Below are 27,624 nucleotides of genomic sequence, written 5' to 3' on the forward strand. Positions count from 1 at the left end.
ACCTGGGAAAGGCAGAAGCAAAACCACCTGGGCCACCTGGCCCCTCTGCACTTTGGCACAGAACAGGCAATAACCCTGTGAAGACTGTGAGAACTGAGAGACCCGGAAGTCACTGAGGGACCATTCCAAACTTCCCAGGTTATATATAGATTTGGGAACGGAGATTGAGACAGGAGAAAGTATTTGCCCAACATGAATAGCAAAAGTATTAAAAGGACTAGAATGCAAGTTTAAGTGATCTATTCTTTTTTTCCAAACTGAAGTATCTTTTTAAAAAGTTGTAGCATTTATACTTAATGTGTGCACCTTCCACAAGAACGTCACCCTAAGGAGTCCATCCTCATTATAAACATGTAAAGAAAGCCCCAGGGAGGAGTCTGAAAGTGGGGGTGATATCTCATCTGCAATGTGCTGTGTGGTCCAGGAGGACCTGCCTGTCCTTGGGGGGGGGGGGGTTAGTTAGTCACCTTCTCACCGTCCCTGTTTCTACCACACCCACCCAGTGGTCTCTTCAAATGAGACCAAAGGCAGGGGCAATGGCTCTTAGCCTGACTTCTTTGTGTCTTCCAGAGCCCCGAGAGTACAGCTGTCAGCTGGACAGCTGTGTGCACAGCAGGCCCGCCCACCCCAAACACTTGCTGGGCCCAGGACAAGAGTACCAATGGAGGCTTACCTCCCATGTGGCTACAAAGTTACAACTCAAGCTAACAAACTTAAATAAAATGTGTCCTGTCCTACTTTGACAAAGAACCCTTTATAAAGAGTTGGCAGACTGGAACATGAGGTGCAGAGCGAACGAGCTCCCATCCCCCAGCTTACCTGATTTTCTTCCCATCCGGGCTCCATCCCATGTTTTCAGGGCCTTGTGCACATGTAAGTGGACACTGCAGCCTGTTCATCAAGCTCATTCTACACCTCCTGCAGACAGCAGCCTTCTGACCACCCTTTGGAGGCAGGACCTGAAGAAGAGTCCTGTGCAAACCCTGGTAACTGGCTCAGGACTCTTCGGGATAAGAAGTCCAAAAGCATGGTCTAAAAGATGGTTTATGCACCCTGGGCAAACAGCACTTTCCCTGTGACTCTTCCCACCGTGGGTGGGTGTGGTCAGAGGGGGTTCAGCAGAGGTCTCTGAAGGCTTGCTTCTCTAAATGTGATCCCGAGACCAGCAGTGTGGGCACCACCTGAGGGTTGGTTAGAACTGCAGCCTCACTCCAGACCTGCCGAATCACATTCTGACTCTAACAAGATCCCTAGGAGATTCGCGTGCACATCCAGGTTTAAAAAGCACTGTTCTAAAGCACAAAACCCATGGCCGAGGTCCCTGTTGCCCCGGTAGATATTAATAGGTGCTTGACAAATGCCAAATACTACCTAAAGCAGACCCGGTAGCCAACACTTGGGGATGTTGCTTTGCTCGCTATGATTTCACTTCCTCTTTCTGGGGGGGTCTCAGTGGCCAGGTTTTCGCTGTATGCCCAATGCTCGCCTGAGCTGATTGGTCCAGTGGGAGACACCTGACCCACATTGGGCCAATCAGATGATTCTCCTGGGAATTTGAAAATTAAGCCCACAAAACAAGCTCTAGGAGTAATCGTAATAGCAATGGTAATAGTGTCTGTCCTGCACCTGGGATGTGCCAAGCAGGGTGTGGAGTGTTTTACATGTAGGATAATCCAGACTTGACAAGGACTGCACCAGGTGCGTACTATCAAGCTCATGTTTCAGAAGTGGAGATGGGGCTCGGATGCTAAGTAACTCTCCCGAAGCTTCAAGGGGTGAGTGGCAGCACCAGGAGACTCACATGGTGCAGAGACCGTGTGGATGCTCTCTGAGGCCCAGGTCCCTGCCCAGCTTCTGAGGTCAGGCAGACCACCCAGTTACAGCACGAGCACTGTGGGAGTGAGACGCAGCTCTGTAAGATGGCCGCAGCGACGGAGGGAGGGTTGGCCTGGGGCAGCGGAGGAGCCGTGGGAAGGGGGAAGGGCAGAGAACCTCCACATCCTCAGCCCCAGCAGGGCACTGGCCAAGGCCAGCCCCACTGGCTCACTTCACGTCAGGCCAGACAGTGCTGCTGGTGAGGACTGTGGGAGATCTGACTTCCCTCCCCTTCCCTCCTCCAGTGAATTAGTGGCCAACTTGCCAAAGCAAAGGTGTGGGCAGCTTATTTTGCAGACACAGGGCAGGGGTGGGTGTAGAAGTTGGCATCCTCCTCTTTATCTGGTCCCCAGAAGAGTGGGTACCCAAGAGGCTGAGGGGGTGGAGGCAGCTGAGATGTGCTGGGGGCCCTTTCAGAGTGGAGAAGGGAGTTGGGTGCCTCACCGGCTGAAGAGGCCCTAACTCTGGCTCGGGGAACAGGGTTCTGAGTGGAAACTGCCATTCTGGGCAGGCTGGGGAGTGGTCTGGGGCAGGTAGGCCTCTGACCAGCTAAGAAGTCAAATCAATCAGCGGCAGAAAGTTTCTATCAGATTCCAAGCCTCATCAGGTGCAGGGCTGTTCGGCTTTATTTTAAAAAAACAAACCAACATCTTTTATTAGCACTAACACAGTGGTAGCCCCCTGCTGTCACCTGAAAATCCAACCTCACACAGCACTCACACATGTCATACTCAGTGGCTCATGGTTACTGGTGTCACACCCTGGGCAGCACACTAGCCCAGGGTAGCCAAACACAAATACACTCTCACTGGACGAATCTCCCTTAAAAAAAAAAAAAAAAAAATCAAACAATCATCAGGTCAGAGAATCATTCACTCCTCGCGGTGAAGAGGGTACAAAGCTTGGTAGCGGAGGCTGCTCCTTCTGGCCCTTCGCAGTGGGGTAGAGTTTCCCCAGCATGGTGACTAGGACTCCTCGGGACGGCGCGACTGTGGCCAGGATGCTGCCAGGGGCCTCCTTCATTGCTGAGAGATGGAAGGTATCCATCCCAACGCCCCCTGATGGGGGCGAAGCACCAGGAACCAGCCTGTCATCGGCGTCCCCGAGGCCCCCGCAGATCGAGACGCAAATAGCTCAAGACCCACGCGGCTCCCAGTCTGCTGAGAGGGTGGCTTGCTCCTGTTTCTTCTTCTTCTTCTTCTTTTTTTTTTTTTTTTCCTTTTCTCAGGGAAGAAAATTCAGAGGAAGAGCTGGCAGTTCTGGAAACTTTTCTGGCTCCTCAAACAACTGTGGCAAAAATGGAGTAGAGAAGACCCTCTCCAGGCACTTTCCTCTGACTCACAGGGGAGGGGAAGGTGGGACCCTTCCTCTGGATTGAGTGGCCTCGTCCAGCTGGTACAGGCCTGGGTGAGGAGACCTCCTGCAGACACAGAGGAGGTGGAGCTCCCCACTGGTGCCTAACCCGGCCCACGGCTCCTGTGACAAAGAGAAGGGCATCTCCCCATTCCTGCCTCTTCAGACAGCTTGTGCTGCCTCGGAGGCCCAGGTTACCTCCTGCTCCAGGCCTGGAGCTCTCTGGGCAGGTCCTTGAGACTGAGTCCTTCCATGGGGAGGCAACTGCCACTGCTAGATGTGCAGGGGCATCTGAGGAGGGGAGGGCGTCGCACGGGGGTGGGACAAGAGGATAATCTGAGATGGAAACTCAGGAGGGGGGATGCTTACTGAGGAGCATTTCCTTTGTCTGAGGACCCCCTTGAGGGTTCACCCCTGTGGTCTGTTCTGGCCCAGCACAATCAGGTATGTCGGGTGGTCTGGGCCACACCAAGCCACAGAAGACAAGGACAAAGGGCTGTTTGTGTCCAGCAGCTTCACCTCCCTGGCAGGCCCGACTGTAGCCTCATCTGGTGGATGCCTCCCTAGACAGACACGGTGTCCTAAGGAGGGAGGCCGGAAGAGGGAGTCTAGAGCCCAGATGGAGAGGGGCTAACAGGAGGTGCCAAGTGTGCATCCATTCCTCAGAGGGGAAGAGGGAACCGGCAGAGGACGGGTCCCCTGGGCAGCTCAGCAGGGCAGGCTCCAGCGGAGAGGGCCGGAGAGGGCCGTGTGGGAGGCTGGGGGCTCAGCCTGTTTCCTTGGTAACTGGCCTTTTCCAATCCTGAGCCTGGTGAGGCTCCTCCGGTGGTGGGAGCCTACAGATCTGCAGGGAGGCGGCCTGCCAGCCGTGGGTGGGGCGTGACTGGGAGGCCGGCCAGCTCGCCCGCCTCAGGTGGCAGAGGGACAGGTGGTGCCTGGGAGGCAGAGGCTGGGTTCACGCAGGAGCACTGCTCGCATCCAACTCAACTCGAGGTGGGGGGGGGGGGTCCTTTAACATTCATCTTTATTCCGGTTTGCAGCAATCACAGAACCTCCTCTTTGGTGTCAGAATCGCAGCTCTGAGGAGCTCCGTGGTTTCTCACACTTCCTGTCTCTCTGAGCAGTGCTAAACCGCTTCACCATAGAGAACAGCTTATTTATGGAGATTTCTGAGTAGGTTTCCATTCCGAGGGAGGGCTAGGCTTGCCTGGAGCTGCTTCAGAGGGCGGTATGGAGAAGGCCAGCTGTGAGGAGTGGCAGGAGCAGCAGCAGCAACTGGGACAGGCTGGGGACCAGGGCCGCTGAGGGATCGAACACAGGCAGTTAAGGCCTCAGAGCACCTAGAGCCGCATTATCGGGCAGTGGGCACACCAGCACAGGACTTGACCGAGCGCACTTGTGTGCACTCGACTCGGCCAGGCTCCCTCTTTCTGCCCTGGTACAGTTCTTCTTTCCCCCGGTTTCTTTACATATTCATTCCTTCCAAAATTATACTTCATGTATATTTATGTGGTTGCTTCAATCCTCTCTGGACCATTACTGGCAGCATTTATATTCTTTATCTAGGTCTGTCTGGGTTACACAGCCAGTGTCTCTGCTCTGTCTGCAGTCTTCCTATTCAGACCACACTCCCCGCTGCCCCCACACCCCACCTTGATCGTCTGTAACCACCCGGAAAGGCCCTCAGTTCACTCAGGATATGGGGTGAAAGGCTGGGAGGGATGACGGGGAATGTGGCGGGACACCTGCTCTTCCCGTGAGGTGTGAACCTACCTGCGCCCGAGCACCGCTGAGACAGCATCCCTTCTAGAGCCGCCACGTAGTCAGGGCCCAGCCAGTCTCGGTACGTGGTTTTCTCCCCCACAGGCACCGCCCGGATCGTGGCATCCTTGAAAAGCAGGTCTTGGCCATGATAGTTGGAGGAGTCGAACATTTTGAACCCATTCTTATTGTGGTCATCTCCAAACAGGTCCTGGAAGCACCACAGGTAGATGTGCTTTTCATCTGGCCTCCCCAGTGGTCACTCAGGCTTTACATATGGTGACCCAAAGAGCAAGGGATTTCAGGGCACCAAGACTGATGTGAAATCACAGGCCTGCCAACCTAGCAAGCTGGAGTACTGATATGATGATAGCTTCCACAGTAAGCAGGGTCAAAGTGGCCATCAATCTTTCGGGGGACTCACGGATAATGGAGGATCTGATGAAAGGCCAGCCTTCTCCCCGGGAAAATGTGCACTGACACAGGGTTCTTCCCCACATCGCTTCCGCGGGGAGAAGGGGACACAGGGGAGAGAAGGGGGGAGATGGGGAGGTGGGGGAGGGGGTGGAGTGGGTGGGAACCAAAGGCCCTGTTGTCAGTCTGTGTTCATTCCAGATGTATATTGAAAGTTGAGCCAATGGGATTTGCAGATGGACTGGATGTAGACCGTGAGAGAAAGACAGGAGTTGAAGAAGACTCCTGAGGAAATGTGAGGTCTGGAGTGGCCATTCGCAGCAGGGGGGAAGCCTGAGGGAAGCAGGCAGTCCAGCTGCGGGCTTGTTCAGGCTGAGAAGCTTGTTAGAAATGCTAGTCGAAATGTCAGGTAGGCAGCTGTTAAAGATGGAAGGGTGGGATGAAAGCAGGGCTGAAGGAATAAATTTGGGAGCTGTCAGTACACAGATGGCTGCTGACAACGTGGGATGAGGCGATGTCAACAGGGGTGGAGGTGGAGAAGAGGGCTTAGGATAGAGCCCTGGGGCAGTCCAGTCATTACAAGCCAGGGAAATGAGGAGGAACTGCTATAGAGCCTGGGAGGAGAGCCAGGCAGGTGTGCACCTGGAAGCCAAGGGGCAAAGCACTTCCAGCAGGTGGGAGCTGTGGCCAATGTGGCTAAAGGGTCAGGGAGATGTGGGCTGAGAAACAGCCACTGGACTCAGCACCATGGCTCACTTTGATCTAGCTCAGGGCAGGTTCACGGCCCTGTGGGGGCCTGTCTAGAATGGTCTCCGTTCTTAAGAGAGACCAGAGAGGGGGCGCCTGGGTGGCTCAGTCGGTTGAGTGTCCAACTTCAGCCCAGGTCATGATCTCACGGTTCGTGCGTTTGAGTCCCATGTCAGGCTCTGTGCTGACAGCTCAGAGCCTGGAGTCTGCTTCGGATTCTGTGTCCCCCTCTCTCTCTGCCCCTTCCCTACTCACACTCTGTCTCTCTCTGTCAAAAATAAATAAACACTGGGAAAAAAAAAAAAAGAGAGAGAGACCAGAGAGGAACTGGTGACTTGAGTAGAGATGACTCTTTGAAGGAGTTTTGCTCTAGGAGGGTGGGATTATGGCTACAATGGCTGTGAAACCAAGAGGGGGCTTATTTGTTTTTTCAAGATGGTAGAAACAGCAGCAGGTTTATATGTGGGTGAGAACGATCTGGCTGAGAAGGAAACATTAATAATGCAAGACACAGAAAGGATAGTTGGAGGAACGGTTTGACTAAGTGAGCATGTCAGAACTTTCTCCAGGCTTCCTCAGTTCCTCCTGAGGTCTGCTCCAGGTAGACTGAAGCACCCGGGGCCCTGGCTCACTTGGTTGCCCACCCCCCAGTGATGTAGCCCCTGCCCTGGCTCACCTGGGCCTTGTCCAGCAGTCCATACACGGTGAAGATGTTGGTGTCCCGCCGGACCATGACAGCATGGGATGGTATCTGTGCCAGATTGCAGGCCGCGAACTGGGACACCTCGGCCCGGGCCCCATTGGGACACAGCAGCTCATAGTCCTCTGACCTTAGCTCAGCAGCCCAGGGCTCAGAATTGTGGCCTGAGAGGATGGAGCATTGGGAGAGAGGAAGAGAGAGGCTGCTTTCCTTCTGGATTCACAAATCCTTGACTGGGGAGAGGTGGCCATATGTAGCCAGCTTCTCAACCCTCTCCATTCTCCAACTTATCTCCTCTCCTACCAGGACCGGAGAACCTGGTTGAGCTAATAACATTGGTAGGAGCCGGGGTGCCTGGGTGGCTCAGTCGGTTGAGCGTCCAACTTCGGCTCAGGTCATGATCTCGCAGTTTGCATGTGCGAGCCCCATATCGGGCTTGCTGTTATCGGTACAGAGCCCACTTTAGATCCTCTGTCCCCCTCTCTCTGCCTCTGCCCCACTTGTGCTCTCTCTCTCTTTCCAAACATAAATAAAAACATTAAAAAAAATAACATTGGGAGGAGCTACCACTGGTAGAGAATAGGGAGAACCTATAATGTGACAGGTATTTCACAAGCACTGCTCTCTCCTCATGGCAGTAACACAAAGTGAGTATGACCACTCCTATTGCATATGAAATGACAAAATGGAGACTCTTAATCACTCCCAGGCCAAGAGCCCCACCTGTGTGTTACAGGTCTTGGGCCTGAGGTGGGGTGGGCTCCTGAAGGTGGTGGTGGACCTCTTGCCCTAATGGCTGAAGTTCTCAAACCAGAAAAGGTATAACATCATGTGTTGATCTGGAAGAGGCAGTTTCAAAGTTAGGTCTAGGGTGGGGCCCAGGGATTGGTATTTTAAACCAGCAACCCAGTGTTTCTGAAGCAGGGGGTTGTTGGCCCAAGGGCTTCCTGAGAAACGCTGCCCTCGGGAATCATACTATTTTTGTGTCTTCATGTATTATTCACTTAGTATCCACCCTCTTCCAGAAGAAACTCCAGGTGGGCCCACAAGTAGAGATAAAAATAAAGGGGAATGAGTGCCCCTGGGAGGTGGGTGCCTCGATGCAGGTGACTCTTGAAAGGGTCCCCCCAGGACCGGCCCCTCCCCTCCCCCTATCCTGAGACCACAGAGGGCCTGGGGTTGGGGCCAGGCCAGGCTCACTGGCTCCTGCAGGAGCACAAATCTCTCTCCTCCTGGGGGGATGATCCCAAGTGTTCTTCAGGGTAGGAGCTTTGCAGGGGCGAGGGGTTGTGGCAATGGGGCCTGGAGCCCTCCCAAGCTTTGGTAATACTTCTTAGGCAGGGTGGCATCTGAGTTTTGAAATCCTAACTGATGTTCTTCTCTTGCAGGTCTTGCTTCTTCTTCACCAATCTCCTCCTCCCCTTCGGGCCACATTGCACCTTTCTGCACTGAGTTTTGGGGACGAGTTTCTGAGAGAAGACTGAGCCCCCAGCACTTGGGGTTTCAAAGCCTGGGTGCAGGCAGGGTATAGAGAAAGAACAAACAGTAGGTGTTGGGGGGGGAAACAGCCTCCAGCCTTCAAAATGGAACAGGAGCAGGGAGGGAAGAGAGGCACGCCAAAGTCCCCTGCCCCTCAATAGGACCCAGGTGTGGGTTTGGGGGCATAGAGTTTCTGGGCCCTTTTTCCCAGTCAGAGCCCAGGAAGGTGACTCCAGAGAAAAAGCCACCCATGTGATGTGAATGGGTTTGTGCATTGCCTTGTATGGCTTAGGAGATGCGAGGTGATTTCCCTGCACGGGACACTGACCTTCTCCGGACCAAAGACCAGATGCTGATGTGTACTGATGACCCTGTGGAGAGAGGCCCCTGTCCTCCTGCACCTGCCCACTCCCGCCCCCCACCATACCTAGACACAATATAAATGCCCAAGAAGGGGTCTCTCCAAATGGACTGAGGTTGAGTTTCTACCATTTTGGTGGAATGGAGACTTGGATTCTAGACCGGTAAAAACTGTCATGTGTCCTGCCCACCTGGACATGTGCCCTGAGGTCTATTCTTCCTGAGAAGCCCTTGGAGCCCCTGGGATCCCCAAGGGGCAGAGCCTTCTAGACTCAGTCTTTCCCAGCTGCTGCTCTACCCCAATCCTGGCAATACCCAGTGCCTGTATCATGTTGGAGATGGGGAACAACCCCCCAAGAATCTGGTCCCGCTCTGGCCCCAGCCCCCCTCACGTACCATTTGTGTTGTCAAAGACAGTTGTGTGCTTGACGAAGGCAACATCCCCCGCGTTCTCAGCCAAGCACCTGCCACACAAGAGGCCAAGGCAGGTGTTGGCAGGAGGGACCCAGCGTCTGTGCTGGCCCCAGGCCCGCCCACCAGGCCACTGCTTACCTGAAGGCGCCACTATAGCCATAGTACCTCTCCTGGCTGTTGCCCACACACTTGTTTCGGCCCTGCTCGTCCCCCACACAGAGCGCACATAGCGAGGATGGGTAGTTCTTGGGGTTGTTCACGGGCACGCAGCTGGCACCGAAGAACTCACTCACGGCTGGAGCAGAGGGGGAGGGCTGTGTCAAGGGGCCAGCAGGGGAAAGGGCAGTGGGGGCTCAGGGGCAGATGAGAGGGCCACTCCCCTACAAGTCTGCCCACTCTGCTTGGCCCGACAGCTCAAGGCCACCCGTCTGCTGCACTGCCCACCTGGCTCAGATGAGCATGTCTCCTCCTGTGAGAATCACAGGGATGAGGGGAGTACAGAAGTTGTCCAGATACAGGAATCCCATGGACAGCCTCTGGTTGGTAGTCACCCAGTCTTCTCTTGGACTCCCTCAGGGATGGTGAACTCACTACCTCATAAGCTATTCTCTTCCAGTCAGGGCAAGTGCCCAGCTGTGTGGGAGTGGGAGCAGCCAACCCTAACACTCTCTGTGTGCTTGTGATGGTTAGAAAAAAAAATGTGGTTTTTTTCTGAGGTGCCAGACGGGACAGAGGTGCAGTCAGCCCAGGATCTTGCCAGCTTCCTACTGCCTTCCTTTCACCATGGATGTATGTGATTTAACAGGTGGGGAGGGCCCTGTGTATGGCATAAGGTGGCTGCTTGGTAAATGTGACTTCTTCAGCACTTGTACAGAAGCCTGGCCACTTTCCAGCGAGGTCCCCCAGATGCCTTGCTGCTGGGATATGGGGACAGACCCATGACTGGATGGTGATACCGCCAGGCCCAGAGCTCATGCATACCCCCTGCTCCTCATGCCCACTGGAGCTAGTTCCACTCTGGGTAAGCAGGACGGGGCAGTGTGGTACCCTCCACCCAACAACGGCTCTAAGCATAGGCAAGAATATTCCCAACCTTGGGGCGCCTGGGTGGCTCAGTTGGTTAAGCGTCCGACTTTGGCTCAGGTCATGATCTCACAGTTCGTGGGTTCGAGCCCCGCATCGGGCTCTGTGCTGACAGCTCGGAGCCTGGAGCCTGCTTCTGATTCTGCGTCTCCCTCTCTGTCTGCCCCTCCCCTGCTCATGCTGTCTCTCTCTGTCTCTCAAAAATAAATAAATGTAAAAAAAACTAAAAAGAAAAAAGAAAACAAAAGGATATTCCCAACCTTCCCAAGAGAAAGGGGCACATCAAGGAGGAAGAGGAAATCTCTCTGGGCTGCTCTGTGGGATCCTGCGGGGGGTGGGCTCCCTGACCTTCAGACCCGGCCCCCAACCCAGTAGACCCCAAAACAGAGTTTGCATGTCTACGTCCCTGCAGAAGGTGGTACCTGTGAGGACATCGCAGTCCTTGGGCCGGATGAAGCCCCTCTGCACCAGGACGCCCACGGGGATGTCCCAGCCCGCGGGGCTGTGGAACCCTGAGTGGCAGGAGCGCTTGCCCCGGAGCTCATCCAGGGTGAAGGCGTAGGAGCTGTTCCGCCTCACCACAGCCACCACGAAGTAGGAGTTGCTGCTGTCCTCCGCTGTGGGGAGGGGACACCAGTGAGGACCCCACTGGTGCTTTCCGGCCTCAGCCAGGCATGAGCCAACGCAAATCCCCTCCTGCCCTCAACCCGTTCCCTCAGGCGGCTCCTGCCCCAGAGCCATGGTCCTGCCCCAAGTGCCTCTCTCTGCATGGTCCAGGCCCTGTCTGCATGGGTTCAGGAGTGCACATCCAGCAGTGGGACCCCTGCTTGTCCCCCTCCAAGGCTGGGAAGCAGCCCTTGGCTCCACTTTTCAGAGTTCTGTGTCCCTCAACCCATTCCCCAACATTCCTTACCCAAAGAGATTTTCCTTCCCTTACACTCAGGTGGTATTTTTCTCACCTCTTGGGAGAAAGGTGGAGGCACAGCTGAGGACTGCAGAAACATTTTTCCTAGGCCCAAAGATTTTTCACGTCCAAGTGAAATGACCTGAGGTCACCACTTAAGGGGACAGAGCACCAAGGCCCCAGCCTGGGCCACTGGGAAGGTGTGCATGAGCTGACAGGAAGGACAGTCCCCAGGGCCACCTTCTATGAGCCACATGGTCAGGCTGGAAGGGCAGAGGAGGCTCTCTCATCGAGGGGTCAGCAAATACTCAGCCTGCTTTTGTATGGCCTGGCTTATAAGCATAAAAACAGTTTTTAGGGGCGCCTGGGTGGCTCAGTCGGTTGAGCTTCTGATTTCTGCTCAGGTCATGATCTCACAGTTCATGAGTTTGGACCCTGTGTCGGGCTCTGTGCTGACAGCTCAGAGCCTGGAGCCTGCAGCCTGCTTCAGATTCTGTGTCTCCCTCTCTCTCTGCCCCTCCCCTGCTCATGCTCTGTCTTTTTGTCTCTCTCTCTAATATGAATAGACATTAAAAAATGTTTTAAAAAACGATTTTAATATTTTTAAAAGGTTGTAAAAAAAAAAAGGAATATGCAGAGTCTGTATATGGCCTGTAAAGCCTAAAGGGTTTACTTTTTGACCTTTTATAGAAGGTCTGCCCACACCTGCCAGGCTTTTAATGACTAGATGGGAAACCCGAGATCTGGGGTTTGCCTGTGACTGACAGCAACCAGCCCTGGGAAAGGGACACTGAGGGGGAGCTTTTGAAAAGGGCTGAGGTGGGTTATATATATATGAAAATATCAGCTGCTTTTAGCAGAGGCCAGGTGACCCGGCAACCACACTCACGGGCATAGCGCTCCCCAACTGCTGGAATCAGGCCATATTCCTTTCCCGCCATGTAGATGTCCTCGCCTTTCAGGGTCACAGCATCAATTTTCCCAGCCTGAAATGGGACAGAACGGGTGACCGGGCAGAGAAGGTGTCGGGATTTGACAGAGGTGCTGGGGACTTTGGCCTCTCGCTCTCTTCCCCGAGGAACCCTATCCTACCCCACCCTAGTGAGATGTGTGGGCAAAAGGGGTGCTTGGAGGACCAGAGGCATGAAACCAGCACTCCCATCCATGGGCGTCTGCTTTGTTCTTTGAATAAATGTTTACTGACACATCTGTTGCCAGGCCCTGTTTTGAGCAGAACTTTGACTATCACTGCCCTTGTGCTTGGGGTGGGGTCTCCCCAGGGACTGCCAGGCCTCAGAGGCCTGGGGCACTGTACTGTGTCTCCAGCACCTGGCCCAGGGCTAGCATCCAGCACAAATGCAATGTGTATCTGTCGAATGTGTATGCGAATGTATGAAAGAGCCAGGCTCAAAGACAGCAGTCTCATGGCTAAAAAGCTCTGCCTCAGGAGGCAGCAGGAGGAGCCCAGGGCCCTCTTTTCTCGACCCTCCTGACGCGCTCCAGGTCTCCCACTCTCCACCCAATCTTGTGAATTCTGAAGCCTCTGCGCAGGTGACCCCTCGGACACTGAAAAGGGATTAGCCAATAATCAAGGCATAGTAGTGTGACGAACCCCAAGGAGAGGGAATGGGGCCAGGGGAGAGAGGGGACATCTGCACCCCAGGAAGGTACCTTGCACCGGTCAGGCCCAGAGGCATGATGGCGGAATAACAGGCAGTGGCACTGGTATTTGGGCCTGGAGGGTGTGTCTCTGGGGGCCCTCTCCTCCCTCACCCAGACCTCCTACCTACAGCCCAGGGTCCGTTCCAGCTGGCACCCCCTTCCCAGAGTCACCGTGGCCTGGAAGCAGATGGGTATCAGAGCTACACTGGACACCATCCCTGAGAGCCTCAGAACCAAGTATCTCTGAGCCTTTTGCTGGGGTTCTGAGGAACCTCCAAGTCTGCTACTCTCCCCGTAGGGCACTGGGCAGCCCCTGGGCCCTGTCTGAGTTCAGACAGAGAGAAGGCTCCTGCCTATAGGGAGCTGAAACCTCTCTCCTACATCTGTCCCTGCTCTGCAGCCCATGGCCCCAGCCGCCCCCCACAGGACAGCCTGCCCAGCCCTAGGAAATGAACGGCCCTCTACCTCCAGTCTCCCCTTCCTCCATTCCACTGAGGCCCACCCTTCCTCAGCGTTACCTGCGGTCATGCTGGGGCCGGCCTCCTGTGGGCCCCTGGGGATAGGGGCTCCCCCACCATGAGCTGGGTGACTTTGGGCAAGTTGCTTCCTCAGCCTCTCCCGGCCCCAGTTTCCGCACTTGACAGTGATCATACCCACCCCATAGCGGTGCTGTGAGGATTAAGTGAAGCAGCCTGCGTGAAATCTCAGCACAGCGTGAGGCACCTGGGACTCACGTGCTCGTGTGACTGCTATCTATCACGATCCTGACCTCCTGTTATTCCTGTCCATGCTTCTCTTCTTGGGCTTTAAGTCAATGTGGTTGCCTGGCTGGGGCAGTGTGGACACTCCGGAGGCGCTGTGGTCCGGCCTGCATTTGGGGACTGCCCTGATAAGGGCTCCTGACCATAGGCTCTACCTACTTGCTCTTAAAAAAGAGGAGGGAGGAGCCCAGGACTCCAAGGGCTGGTGGGCCACCTGTGGCCACAGTAGCATCCTTGGTTGCAGGGCCCTAGGGCTACCTCCCGGTCCTGGCCTCCATCTCCAGGCAGAGAAGCAAAGCAGGACAGAGCTGCGTGGGCCTCCACAGGGCCAGTGCTTTTGGCTGCAGCATATCAGCAGATGCCAAATCAGTGCAATGAACCATGACAAGCTTAGAAAAAAAGGCTGGGATAGACCATCACAGAAGACATCAGTACTTCACTGTACTTAGTAAGGGTCAGTACCATTTGTTTCATCTCTCTCTATAGAAGGCCACAGGTCAACCAGTGCCTGGCTGGGCCAGTCTCGGGCTCCTTCTGTTCCCAGACCACCCACTCAGTGAGGAGGGATTCCTGGGTTCCCTGAAAGGAAATACCACCCTCCCCCCAACCTGTCCCCTGGGGTGGGATGGCTGGTCCCTGCCAGGCCTTCCTCCTACCTTTCCTCTGTCACAGGAGGTGTTCTCCTCCCCAGCCTACCCTGTTTCCTTCAGACCAGGGCACTGGGGGAGGACTGGTAAGGACCATCCCAGGCACCGCCACCACCTGCCCCTCTGGGCACGGCCCCTACCTGGATCCATTCCATGCAGTGCTGGGGAGAATTGGCCGACACACACTGGATCTCCGGCTTGAGCTTCTGCCGGCTGAAGGCCACAGCCATGTCTCCACACTTTTGGATCTCTGGAGCGGACAGCACACACCAGCGTAGGTAGCGGGGCAGCCCTGTGTGTGTGAGTGTGTGTGAGCTTGTGGTCACCACCGCACACACCTGCTTCAGGGGCTGGCCCTGAGCATGATGGCCTGTGGGGCAGGGGCCATGGGGGCCAGTACCTCAGTACGAAGAGCTTGGAGCCAGACCCAAGGGAGAGTCTGGTCCTCTCCCTCATTAGCTGTAAGAAGTAAGTTATTTAAACATCTGATCCTGTTTCCTCTTACAGAAAGGGGGTAACTGTGTGCCTCTTTCATGGGACTGTGAGGAGGCTTGAGGCAGATCATGGCTGCCATGTGTCTAAGTGAGTGGCATACCATTTCCCTGGCTGTAGGGGGCAGGAAGCAGGAAGCCCATTTGTAGACTACTGCAATAGTCCAGCCAACAGACAATGGCTGAACCAGGGCCTTGGCTATGGGGTGGGGAGGAGGAAGAGAGAGGCATTGTGGAGAGAGAATGATGGGACTTGATGACTTCTGTGGGGAGGGGCAAGGAGACCCTTCCCAAGACAGACCCTGATGGCCTGGATCTCACCCCTTGGAGTGGATGGGGCATCCAGGGTATAGCAGGCCATGCAACTCTGGAGAAGCTTCCTCCCCAGACCTCCAGAGGCAGGGAGGTGGAAGCAAATGGTTCTCATGGAGGCCAAGGGGCACAGCTCCTGGGGTGAGTGTCCTCTCCCAGCTGCCTCTCCAGAAAGCATTGCCATGCCTGTGGTCCGGCTGGGCTAGAGCCAGTGGGGCAAGAGACCGGTGGACTTACGGTTGGGGTCACAGAGGAGACCCTTCATGGCTTGCAAGTACTCGCGGCCCAGCCAGGCCTCATAGCTCTGTGTGGCGATGGGCACCAGCTCAGAGGTGGCATCTTTGAAGAGCAGGTCCTTCTGGCCATAGGCCTCAGAGCTGAACATCTGGAATCTGCTGCCCTCATGGCTGAATAGACGCTGTGTGTCAAGGGATGAGAGTGGGGGTTGGTGAGGTGATGCCAGCAGGAAGGGGGGGGGCACATCCCTCCCAGATATGCCACCAGCTCCTTATTCCCACGCCCTCTGGCCAGGTGCCCACTCTGGTGACCAGGTGAGGCACTGCCTCCTTCCTTCCTCTGTGCTCCCCCAGTGCACTCTGCCTTGTCACACTCAGCTGACTGAACACAGGACTTATGGCCCAGGTGTGGATGGGACTAAGGACAAGTGATGGGACAAAACTAGCTAAAGCTGGGGTGCCCCACAGTCAGAAATGTGCTGTTCTTGTAAACAGTGGTCTCAGCAAAACATTATTCAGCACATTTAATTAATGGGGTACTTCGACCTTCATTGGCTTTGCCATTTTATTTGCTCATATATTCTGGTTTTGGTCTTAAGAGCCACAAATGTGAGCAGCTTTCTCTGAGGGGTGCCTGAGCCCAGGCCTCCTCGCTTCCTGAGTCCTGGGTCTCCCCTCTCTGGTCTGCCCTTCTGGCTGCCAGCTCACATAGTCGGTCCCTCCTTCACACCAAGGTTGGACACTACAGAGACCTCCTCAGCTGTGGTCTCGCCCCGGGCAGGGGTGGGGGTCCCTGAGGCTTGCCCCTCTTGGTCTGGCTGGCCCAGCCCCATGATGGCTCTCACTGGAGTGAGCTCCTACCCTGGCGAGAGACCAGAAGGTTCAGTACCATCTGGGAAGCTGTGTCGAAGCAGGGTAGGGGGGTGCCCTGAACTCACCTGGCCTTCATTGAGCAGCTGGAACACAAGGCCCCCGTCTGTGTCAGGCCGGACCATCACCGCGTGAGCAGGCACCCGAGCCAGGTGGCATCGCCTCCACTCGGTGACATCAGCACGGCTGCCATCCAGACATAGCAGCTGGAAGTCTTGCGACAGCAGTGCCTGGCCCCAGGAGGGAAGAGTTTTCCCTGGGAAGATAGGAAGCCTGTGGTGAGGCAACTTCTGTCCTGGGAGGGGTTTGGGAAAGGCCTCAGGAAGGCCCAGGAGAGGGAGCTGAGGAGAGGCTAGGGTGTAAAGAGCCACAGACTCATGGTGAACAGAAACTCTTCTAGGAGGTGGGACCCAGAACTCAGAATGAAGAGGAGCTTGGCGGCCACACTCCACAAGACCAGGTGTATTACATTTTCTATAGACTTTCCCCAGTTTCTATTAAAAACACGGATTTGAGGTCTCTGACAGTAATGCAGCACATACAAACAGGATGATTCATTAATGATAAAAAGAATAAGAGAAAAAGGGGAGCTCAGAAGGGGAGAGAGAAATGAAGCAGGAGTTCACTGCTTGGCTCTAAACTTGGCTCTGAGCAGAGAGCAGGGGAGAGGACCATGGTGGGAACACAGCCAGACAGAATCTACCCAGAACCGTGGCCCAGAGAGAAAAGGGTAACTCTCCAAAGCTTTGCCCATATATTCATCCAATATTCATCCACTAATGTCTAAGGATGTTTCCTCCAAGTCCTTTGTTCTATTTTCTAACCATTTCTAACATGGCTAAGGACATACTTGATAGGCAATTTTGCACCCTACTTTTCTTTTTTCCATTTGTCATTTTAAAGCATTTTCCCACACTATTGGAAAATTTCCGTAAAACTCATTTATGATAGAAAACCAGATTTATTTGAAAGAGTGAATATTGACAGCAGATTAAGAATATTAAGAAGAATAATTTTAAGATTGTAACTCAACAGATGGCATTACATAACAATATGTTTATGACTTTTCAATTTTAAAATGAGGAGGATAAGCCTCTGCTAGGAAATAGGAGGGGGAAAAATCATTTGTGGGATCATGAAAACTCTGTTCCCTCCAAAGCTATTTCAAAACCAAACCCCAAAACCGAGAGCAATAGTTTGGAAAACTCCATAAAGGTCATTTTTAATGACTGCATGATCATTTATAGCACTCTCAACAATTACTCTGTGCCATTCTCGCCTCCCTCCCCAGCTCTTCTCTATTTTTAATCTGCTGCAAAGCCTTTGTATAGAGCTCTGGGGGCATATCTGGCCTTCCGGTGAGACAAACGTACCACTTTGGTATTTTGATCTGCCACTGTTTTTCATTGGCTAGGGACCATTAGAGCCACCGTTGCTTCAGACATTTATGTCAATTTCCTTTTTTGTTCTTACCAATCTTTTGCATGAAGATAGTCTTTAAAAAATTACTTAGACTTCCTTAGATTACCACCACAATACTAAAAGTGCCAATTTTAACCCAATACAGCCCTATTCTTTCTCCACCTTCCAATTTTTTTTTTTTTTTTTTTTTTTTTTTTTTTTTTTTTTTTTTTTTTTGCTTGATCTTAAGGCCCAAGTCCCAGCTGTCCATTTTCATAGGATCATCTTGCTCTGGAGATAATCCTATGTGCTTCCTCCTTTTTCAAATCATTTTTTTCCCCTTTCTAAAATCTGGTTCTTATTGTTTGCCTTCTTGAATGTCAGACCACATGATGGACCTTCTGCTTTTAAAGGCAAAGGTTATGATTAAAAAAAAGATTGTGATAAAAAAAAGACAGTAATCAGACATTGTTGAGTAGGTAAAACTATAGAGACAGAAATGATTGGTGGGTGCCAGAAGGGGGCATCAAGAAACTTTTGGGGTGAGAGGTCTGTCACAATCACTCTCTTGATTGTATTGGTGGTTATACAACTGTGTTTTTGGCAAAGTTTGCCAAACCATACTTCAAAAAGAGAGTGTTTGCTGCATGTAAATTACACCTCAAATTAAAGAAATAAAAATCCCGACAGAAATCTAAATTAGAGGACATTCTAGAAAATAATTGGCCTGACTCTTCAAACATGTCACTGCCACAAAAACAAAGATTGAGAAATTCCTTGAAGTTAAAGGAAACGAAAGAGATCTGACAACCAAATACCACATGTGATCACACATTAGGTCTGTGGCCTGAAAAAAATGGCTACAAAGAACAGAATTGGGAAAACTAGTGAATCTGGGATATGGGCTGTAGATTAGATAATAGTATTGTGTCAATGTTATGTTTCCCGAATTTGATGACTGTTACTGTGGCTAGGTCCACATCTCCTTGTTTTTAGGGATACACACTGAAGTATTAAAGGGCCTGAGGCAGGCAAACATACTCTCAAATGATTCAGAAAGAACATACACAAGTATAGAAAGAATGATGAATCCAATGTGGCAAATGGTAAAAGCCAGAATCTGGGTAAAAATAAATGGAAGTTCTATGACTGACTCTTAGAAATTTTCTATAGCTCAACGATTGCAAAAAAAAATTTTTTTAAATGACAATGATATAATGGATCAACACATAACACTAACCCAACTTAATATGACCTTGTTCAGGGATAAGGGATGGCTTCTTCAGATAATGGGAGAAGGAATGGTAGATGAGGGCTAATGCAGAGATTTGCAAATGTTCTGCAGTCAGAATCCAGTCTGAAAGTGGGAGCCAATGCCAGACACAAATCAGAGCAGGGCAGCCCCTTGCCCCACAGAGCAGTTTGAACTATACTCATGAGACTCATCTCTTCCTTTTAGGGAGAGTTACAGGGCCTGAGACCCTGCTCCTGGACGCCGGCCCTCCCTACTCACCATCAGTGTTCGCCAGCACTGTGCTGTGCTTCACAAAGGCCACATCCCCTGCCCCGTCCGCCAGGCACCTGCAGAGGAGAAACCAGTGAGCCTGGGTGGAGCTCATCTGCCTTCTGGAGGTCTGTTCTGGATCGTAGGGGTTGGTGATGGTGGGCACAGGTTTCACGGTCAGGAAGTCCCAGGATCTAGCTCCCTGGTTTGTTTCCTGTGTGGCTTTGCCAAGTTGTGGAGCCCTCCTAGCCTCTATCACCTCTAAAGTGGGGATAAGAAAGTAGCTCTCCATAGGGAGAGATCCTTTACAATCAGCATAGACACTGTACAGCCCAGCTCGGAGCCTGAGTGGAGCAGGTACTCATAGGGCAGCTGCTGTTATCAACAGCTTCAATGCTCAGGGTGTTTTGAAGATGACTCTGCCCTGAGGCAGGGGATTAGGTAAGACCTTCTCATGCCACACCAAAAACCCCTGAGTGGAAGGGACCAGGACTTTTATGTATCCTTTATACGTCACTGCCCAGTGAGGGAGGCAGGCCAGGCCCTACTGGGCAAAGGGCTGCCTGGGTCCCCACAGCCAGCAGAGAAGCAGGGTCCGGGCTGGGGGAATACCAGGAGAGCGGGGCAGGCCAAAAGCTCTGGCTTGGAGGACTGAGGACTGTTTTTCTCTCTGTGCCCCAAATTGCATTTCCCCAGATCCCACCCTGGGGCGTGGGGCACCAGCAGGCTCCCTGCTTCCTGGTGGAAACACTGAGGCCGAGGCAGTTAGAGGGGTTCAGGAGGCTTCCACTGCCGGCCCTGCTGAGCATGTTTCCTCAGCTGTGGACAGACGCAGCTATGCCACATGCTGTTGGAGACTCTCTTTGGGCTCCAAGGAGAGCGCATCCAAAGTACCAGCCCTAATCGGGTGCGGAGCTGAGGCCAGTTCCGACTGTCAGGACTTCCAGGGTTCCCGCCACACTTTCCCACTCCTATCACCCTCCCTGTGAGTCTGAGACACCAGAATGGCGACACAAAAGTGGCAAAAGGCTGTTTTTGTCGTTTTCTACTCTCTAAGCCCTCATCTCTCTAAATACACCAAACATGTTGATTTTGTGAGCAAATCCAGTCCGGCATATTCCAGGTTGATGTTTTTAAACTAACCAGGCACATGAACTATATAAAGGGTGCTTTGAAGAGATGCAGCCAACACTGCCCCACCCTTGGGACCTCTCAGTGCAGCTATTTACCACCCGCTCTGTGGCCTCAAGGCCTCATCCCTGACTCAGCGCCCCCCACCCTTGCCCTCTCCTCTCACCTGAAGGCTCCGCTGTAGTCGTAGTATCTCTCCAGGGAGCTCTTGTCACACACCCCCTCCCCAGCAGTGTTGCCCCTGCACAGGCGACAGAGGGACTCCGAGTAGCTGGTCTCTCCCGCCCCGGGGACGCAGCTGCCCCCAAAATAGTCGCTGACAGCTGTGGGAAGGAGGCAGAGGGAGGTCAGTCAGCCACACGGGGTCAGACCCCTGGGCCAGTGCCCCAGGGAGGGCTCACTCTCCTCAGGCTGCAGTTAGGGTGGGCTGGGCTCCTCAGGGACTCGCTGGACCCTCCAAGCTTCTGTCCGAGCAAAACTGGGGAGCTGGACTGGGTCAGTGACTCCCAAACTGGGGCCACAAAAGCAGCAAGGAGTGTTGGGAGTGAATTTCGCTATTTTAAAAACAGTTCTGGGGGATAAAACATTTATCTCCACTTGCCCGCAAAGGACAACTGTCAAATAACTACTGTCCTCACTGTGGGTTTCACTTCAAATCAGTTACGTGTCATCAATGAAAGTGGGGAAAGAAAGAAGTTAATACGTAATGACTACAATTAATTTCATAGACAACGCTTTTGAAAACACAGGAAGGGGCAGGGAAACGGTGAAGTGGTCAGGATTGGCATGGTTTTGGGGCCGCCGCCAGCACTGAGGCCCAGTGTCCACCCTTTCGGCAAATATTTATCCTGTGCTAAGGTCACCTTAGTGCCACATAGGGTGAGCAGGAGGCTGGCTCATCACCCAGCTAGACCACACTCTTCCAGGGTGGGCTCCCTTTCCTGGTCTGCTTTTTGCCTCCTCCCAGAGGAACAGAAATTTAATAAATGTGCCAACTGAAAGACAGGCCACCCACATCTGGCCACCATCCGAGGGGACAGGGCTTCCAAGCTCTTGCAGGTTGTGCTGGTTTACACAGTGGTTGGGTTGTACGGGGGCAGTGAATGCATGTGTATGCGTGCATGTGTGTGTACGGGTTTGTGCATATGTGGGTGTAGCCCATGCGCGTGTGCACGTGTGCGTGTCTGTGTGCGCATGTGTATGCGTATACGATAGCAAGGTGCCCCCGAGAGGTATAGGAGTTGAGCTCATGTAGCAACAGCTCTGTGCAGTGAGGATATACCCTGTGCTGCGTCCTGTGCAAAGTCGTTGTGTGAATTATCTCAGCTCTTCCAACATCACAGGCTTGTAGTGCTAATTTTCCTGTGTTACAGATGAGGAAACTGATGTTCAATGAGGGAGACTATGCTGAGCCAGGGTTTAAATGTACATCTATCTGACAGCAAAGTCTGGGCTTTAAAAGACCATTATGCTCAACCACTGGTTGAGTGTCTGACTTCGGCTCAAGTCATGATCTCGCGGTTCATGAGAGTTCGAGCTCCGCGTCGGGCTCTGTGCTGACAGCTCAGAGCCTGGAGCCTGCTTCGGATTCTGTGTCTTCCTCTCTCTCTCTCTCTGCCCCTCCCCTGATCATGCTCTCTCTCTCTCTCTCTCTCTCTCTCTCTCTCTCTCTCTCTCTCTCTCAGAAATAAACATTAAAAAAAAAAAAAGACGATTATGCTCTCCCACCTGCCCCCACTGACAGGGACTGGTCACCCGTGGAACAAACCAGGAGGTAGCACACTCATGGATAAACTCTACTGGGGGTGCTGTGATGCCCCAGGAGGGCAGTTTAAGAATGTGGTTGTCATGTGTCAGGGGCCACTTCACTGTACTATGCCTGCCGTGGAGAGACTGGTGGCCAGGAAAAGAAACCCCAAGCAGGAGAAGCACAACTTCTACCTGAGTGCTCTCAGTCAGGCACTCAGCGCTTCAGCTCACTCCCTTGGCATGTTTTATTCTCAACAACCCCTCTCAGATCACTCTCACCTCCCTTCCATGGGAGACATTCTGTTTGCAGGACAGCCCTATTCTTACTAGAAATGAATCGACTGCGGTCACCCACTTGTGAGCTTTCTGGGTATAAGCCAGCAGCTTGTCTGGGCCCCGAAAAAGTAGTTCCTCGTGTGTAATGCCGAGGACACGTCTCTGGAAGTAGGAACCTACACAGGTCTACCAGGTGAGAGCTGCTCCCTGAGCATCACTACCTCCCAAACACGGGTGGGACCTTGTGCTCAGGGGTGTCCTAGGGTACCGTGATGAGTGAGCCAGAGTCAAGTGCCCTGGAGGGCCGATCAACCAGAACTTAAACGGTAGCAACAGCAGGCTGGCCAGCACTAAAGAGAGGGCCAGCACCAAGTAGGTGTCCGGAAGGCCCTGGAGGAGGTGCGATGGGGCTGCTCCTTAGTTAAAGGAAGCTGTGGACGAAGGTGAGCCTGAGGGCGGTCACCTGTGAGGGGAAGGCAGCGCAGCGGCCAGTGGGGAGACGCAGCGCTCCTGCAGGAGAAGCCTGCCTGGCCCAAAGCCCTTACCTTTGAGCAGGTCGCAGCCCATCACGGAGAGGCGGCCGCTTTCCACCAGGTAGCCCACAGGCACGTTCCAGCCCACCGTCCTGTTGATGCCCGTGTGACAGGACTTCATGCCTTTCAGGGTGTTGATAGTCACATTGGAGCTCCTCTTGACCACAGCTACGGCGTAATAGGAGGTACCAACCTCTAGAAGGAGAGACAGGAGAGGAGCGAGGGTGGCAGGGAAGAAGCCACCAGAGAGGCTGGAACCCTGCCTGGGAAGGCTGTGGGAGATGGGTGTGTGTGTGTGTGTGCGCGCACCACGTATCCTGAGTTAGACACAGATCTGATGCAAGGTGCAGGGACTGGGGCAGAGGCTTTCACATCTCCAAGCCCTTACCATGTGTCAAGTGCACACCATGAGTCAAGGCTGACTCGTTTCATTTGTGTGACAGGACAGGGGTTACTCTCCCCATTTTGCAGTCAAGGAAGGAAGGTTGTTCAAGGCCACAGAGGACCATAGGAAGGGGCGGGACTGGGATTTGATCTTGGTCGGCTGAGCTCTGCAGGTCCTAGGCAATACCTCTGGCCAGCCCCTATCCCCACTTCGTGCTGTTTCTGACACAGGGTCACTGAAGTGCTCGGGCGCTGGGCATTATGAAGACTCCTTCACCCAGTCAGTTGTGCCTAACACTATAGCAGACATGGGGCAGCCCCTCGGTAAGGGCTTGTGGGTGCGAGTTCCAGGCAGGCTGGGCTCCCCACAGGGAAGAACAGACTTAAACTGGCCCTCTATGTCTGTGGTGCCCCCGCTCTAAGGGGGGTGGCAAGAGAGACTTAGGGGAGTCTCTGTGGGTTGGTCTGGCCTGGACACCAGGACTGTTCTGGGGACAGGGCTACTGACCAGCTCGAGGGCCAAACCCACTGCAGAGTGACATCCTCTGTCCTTTGGCCCGCCCCTCTTCCCACTCAGCCCTCTGACCTTGATCATATACTTCGCCCACCACGGGCTTCAGGCCATGCTCCTTCCCGGCTTCATAAATGGCTCCTCCATCCAGGGTGATGGCATCAGCCTTCTGGGCCTGCTGGGAACATGTGGGTCAGCCCAGCCCAGGCACCCTGGCCCATTCGACTGCCTAGGGCCCCTTGAAAAGCCATGGAGGTCTACACTCGTCCTCTTTGTCTGGCCCAGGAACCCTGTCCTGGCTCAGCCTTGCAGCCACCAGGGTATAGCGGGCTCACGCTTTACCAGGTCCTAGGTGACAGCTCTCCTAGGCCAAGGGTTTGCCTTTTCTAATTATGTATTTAAAAAATATTAATTTTCAGGGCGCCTGGGTGGCTCAGTGGGTTAAGCGTCTGACTCTTGATCTCTGCTCGGGTCATAATCTCATGGTTTGCGTGTTTAAGCCCCGCACTGGGCTCTGCGCTGATGGTGCGGAGCCTTCTTGGGATTCTGTCTCTCCTTCTCTCTGCCCCTCCCCTGCTTGTGTGCTCTCACTCTCTTTCTCTCTCCCTCTGTCAAAATAAATAGATGAACTTAAAAAAATCAGATAGTACAAAATGGTATGTAGTGGAAAGTGAGCCTCCCTCATTTTCCTGCCTCTCAGACCTCCGCCTCCACTGTTAACCTCAGATTTTCTAAGATGCAGACTGAATCCCACAAATTCCCGCTTCATTTTTTCCCTTTTTTATTTCAAAACACAAATGGCAGTATACCTATCAGTGTCATGGGGTCCATGATAAAACTGTAGTTCAGTATAATCGCTTTCCTCCCAGTGGAGCCTGACCGAAGCCCCCGGCCCATGTGGTACTATATGATTGGATTAGCTTTGGGGAGAAATCAAGGGCTGAGCTGAAATGAAATCCCAGGTTCCCTTGTGCCTGTCCAGAAAGCTTCCCTCCAGGCACTGTCCTTCCACTGAAGTCCTGCCTCTGAGTGTCAGTGCCAGCTGAGCAGATCCACCCCTCAGCACTTCTTTCCCACCCCCATTCACCCACCTAGGACTGCTGGCCTTCATTCCTCCTTCCTGAGAAAGTGCACAAGCCCCATTCGGGAAAGCTTCATGACGGCCTAACTACCATGGGCCACCGAGGGGGCTGCTGTCTGGGCGCACCTTGGTGGGGGTGGGTAGTGTCCCTACTCTAGCAGGGGCCTTGTGGAAGGAAAACTCTGCCTCTTAGATATCTTTCCCTACTGGCGCCCACCGAGCAGGGGCCCTCTCTGTGGCCTCCCAGTGGCTGGCCTGGGCCCTGGCAGGAAACAAGCCGGCCCTTGTTGCCTGGGAAACTCAGGAGATCCTAATGCCCGCTGGCAGGGAGGAAATCGGCACCTTTCTCTGTGAATGACGCTGTTGTGTACTCCCTCGTGAGTCAGAGCCCTCCCGTCTGGCAGGGTGTGGTAGTGGAGTGAGGGGGCAGGACTCACCGTGATGAGCTGGATGCAGTGGTCGGCTGAGGTGCCCTGGACACACAGGAGGGATGGCCGGATACCGGCTTCCTGGAAGGCTTTGCTCATGTCGCTGCATTTCTGTTGCTCTGGGTCTGAGGTGGTGCACCACCGCACCTCCATGCCGCCGAGCGCTGGGGGCAGGGGACAGTGAGGTCCAGCTCCCCTGGCATCCCGAGCCCAAGCAGGCTGGCTCCAGCAGCTGCGTGTAACCCCACGAGCCTGTGTAGCCCGTGCTCTACTGCGGCCCTGCCCTCCCCCGGGGAGGGACCGAGGCAAAAAGTGTCACAGACTGCACGCATATTCCTGCACTTGGGGCAGCTGAGAGCCTGGCACTTTACAGAGGCCAGGGAATGTCTCCGGGGGTAGTGCTGGGCTACCCCCGAACCTGCTTAGCCTGGTGGCTGGAAAGAGCACTGGCTGGGGAGTCGCGGCTGGCTCCGTGACTGGGCAAGTTCCTGCTTAGTCTTGGGGCCTCTGTGTCCTCCAACAAGAGGGTGATGGACCAGGTTCTCTCACTCAGGATCCCTGCGCCCTCCTCAGGAGCCGGGAATTGAGACTGGGAAGTGGTTACGGCTGCCCCTGAGGAGACTTGCATCCTCTCGGAGCATCTGTGATTACATCCATTGCAAACCCACCCTCAGGGTCACAGTGCCAGGCCTCTGCCAAGGGGAAGCTGAGGAACCAGCAGGTGGAGTTCACGTTTCCGCTCCTGGAGAAGGAGCTAGTGACTTCAGGCAACTTGTTTTCCCCTCTCTGAGCTTGCTCTGTCATTGGAGAGTGCAGATGAGAAAAGCCACCTTCTACGCTGTAAGTAAACCTATGTGGAGAGCCAGGACACATAGCTCTTCCGTGGACTTTTGCTTAGACCCCTCCTCCTGGTGGGGAGCCTCCTGGGTCCCGAGGTCTGACTGGGTCAGGGTCCCAGAAAGCATCCAGCCTGGGGGCCCCAGCAGAAGTGGGGCCAGATATCCTTGCAGTCGATGCCTTGGAAGACCTGAGTTCCTCCACCACTCACCCTGTCCAGCTTTGGATCCAGTTCCCCACCCCCAGGAACCAGGTCATTCTCTCCTGGCAGCCTGTCCTTCCCATCCCCACTCCAAGGGTCAAGACTGCAGGGTCCTCCACAGCCTTCCTTTTGCAACCCAGCTCCTGGCGGCATCCTGGAATGTGAAACTGCGTCCCCCCTCTCCAGAGCCCCAGGGCTGCACCTTGGTAGTCCCGACAACCGTAGAGTTGGGACCCTGGTAGCGGGTCCAGATTTTGTATTGGTGAGGTCACAGGGTGAACCCATCCTGTGTCCGCCCGTCCCTGCCAGCAGCTCCCCGATGCCCAGACTCACGCCTCACTGCCCTGGGCCCTGACTTCCTTGGGAGAGGGCGGTGCAGACGCGAGGAGACCCGGCAGCGCCCCCTCCTCCTCGCTGCACCTCGCAGGGCGCCCTAGGGTGCTCGTAGCTTCTGGGCACACACGCTCCCAGCTCGGGTCGTATCTCACGTGTCACCACCGGTCCCTTAGAATCTCCTCCCGCTTCCCTCCCGGGCTCGGGAGAGGCAGAGTCGCTCCGGCCCCCAAACCCTCTTCGGGCTTCCACGCCTACCAAGAGCGTTCACCCTCCCAGCTGTCCCCCCCGACCCTCCAAGACGCTCCCCTCCACGCCTCTGGCCGCCCCTCTCCTGGGCAGGTCAGCAGGCCCGCTTTTCCATAGGCCCAGCTCAATGCCGTTTCCCCCAAGAAGCCCTCCGGACGTCCCAGTCGGCCGGGGTCAGTGTTAGTACCCACCCCCCAACCCCCGGCGTCTTCAGCTGCACTTGGCGCCTTTCTACGCCTCCCCTCTTTCCCGGGAGATAAGGACTCAGAGCACACTTCCTAGCTGCGTGGGACCCTGGTCCGGGGCTGGAGAACTGCAGGACCCCCGCCCCAGCTCCTACTTCCGCTCCTGCTCCTGCTCCCGAGACCGGGCCGTCGGGCCTCACCTGTGCGCAGAGCGAGGAGGATCCACAGAGCGACGCTCGGGCCCCGCATGGCGCGGTCTAGAGCTAGCTGGGGCCGGGCTGGGTGTCGGTGCGTCTAACTCTGGGTCCGAGTAGGTCAGCAGTTGCTGGAACTTTTCGCCTCCTTCCTCCCTGGCACTGGCCTGCAGCTACTTAAATGCGGCCAGGGTGTTTCTCGGCGGTGTCCACGCCCCTAGGGCGCACCCTCCCGGGCGCACCCTCCCGCCCCAGACTGGACACCTGGGCTAACCGGGCTGGCCTTGGCCCTCTCTCTGGCGCCCCCTGCCGGAACCTCAGGGGGCGTGGGGGACCCAGTCTAACCGGCCGACTCCTAGGTGCTCCTAGCTTCTGAGCACACACGCTTACTTGTCCCTGAGAGTCATGTTTCTGTTGTCTGGGACCTGATTCTCCCAGCTAACACGCTGTTCTAGAGTTGTGTCCACTCAACTCTCTGCCCCACATTCCAGAGCATTCACCCCTCCCTTGGTCTAGAAACACCCTAAATATCATGTTCAACTGAAGAGGAAAAAGCT

At 54.3% G+C, this 27,624-nt stretch overlaps 1 protein-coding gene across 1 annotated transcript; it reads right to left on the reverse strand.

Moving 5' to 3' along the window:
* Positions 1 to 1,633: 1,633 nt before the first annotated feature.
* MELTF (melanotransferrin) lies at positions 1,634 to 27,245 on the reverse strand. The gene is made up of 16 exons (XM_049628359.1): positions 27,074 to 27,245; positions 25,077 to 25,231; positions 23,634 to 23,733; positions 22,676 to 22,858; positions 20,272 to 20,428; positions 18,984 to 19,051; positions 16,138 to 16,325; positions 15,201 to 15,381; positions 14,301 to 14,452; positions 11,980 to 12,076; positions 10,609 to 10,803; positions 9,242 to 9,398; positions 9,086 to 9,153; positions 6,827 to 7,014; positions 5,002 to 5,200; positions 1,634 to 4,529 (listed from the first exon to the last, which is right to left on the reverse strand). The coding sequence occupies exons 1-16, from the start codon at positions 27,120 to 27,122 to the stop codon at positions 4,447 to 4,449; spliced, it is 2,220 nt and encodes a 739-aa protein (XP_049484316.1). The 5' UTR covers positions 27,123 to 27,245; the 3' UTR covers positions 1,634 to 4,446.
* Positions 27,246 to 27,624: the final 379 nt, after the last annotated feature.

Source organism: Panthera uncia, chromosome C2 (genome assembly GCF_023721935.1).
Source record: "Panthera uncia isolate 11264 chromosome C2, Puncia_PCG_1.0, whole genome shotgun sequence".
In the NCBI taxonomy this organism is placed as follows: domain Eukaryota; kingdom Metazoa; phylum Chordata; class Mammalia; order Carnivora; family Felidae; genus Panthera; species Panthera uncia.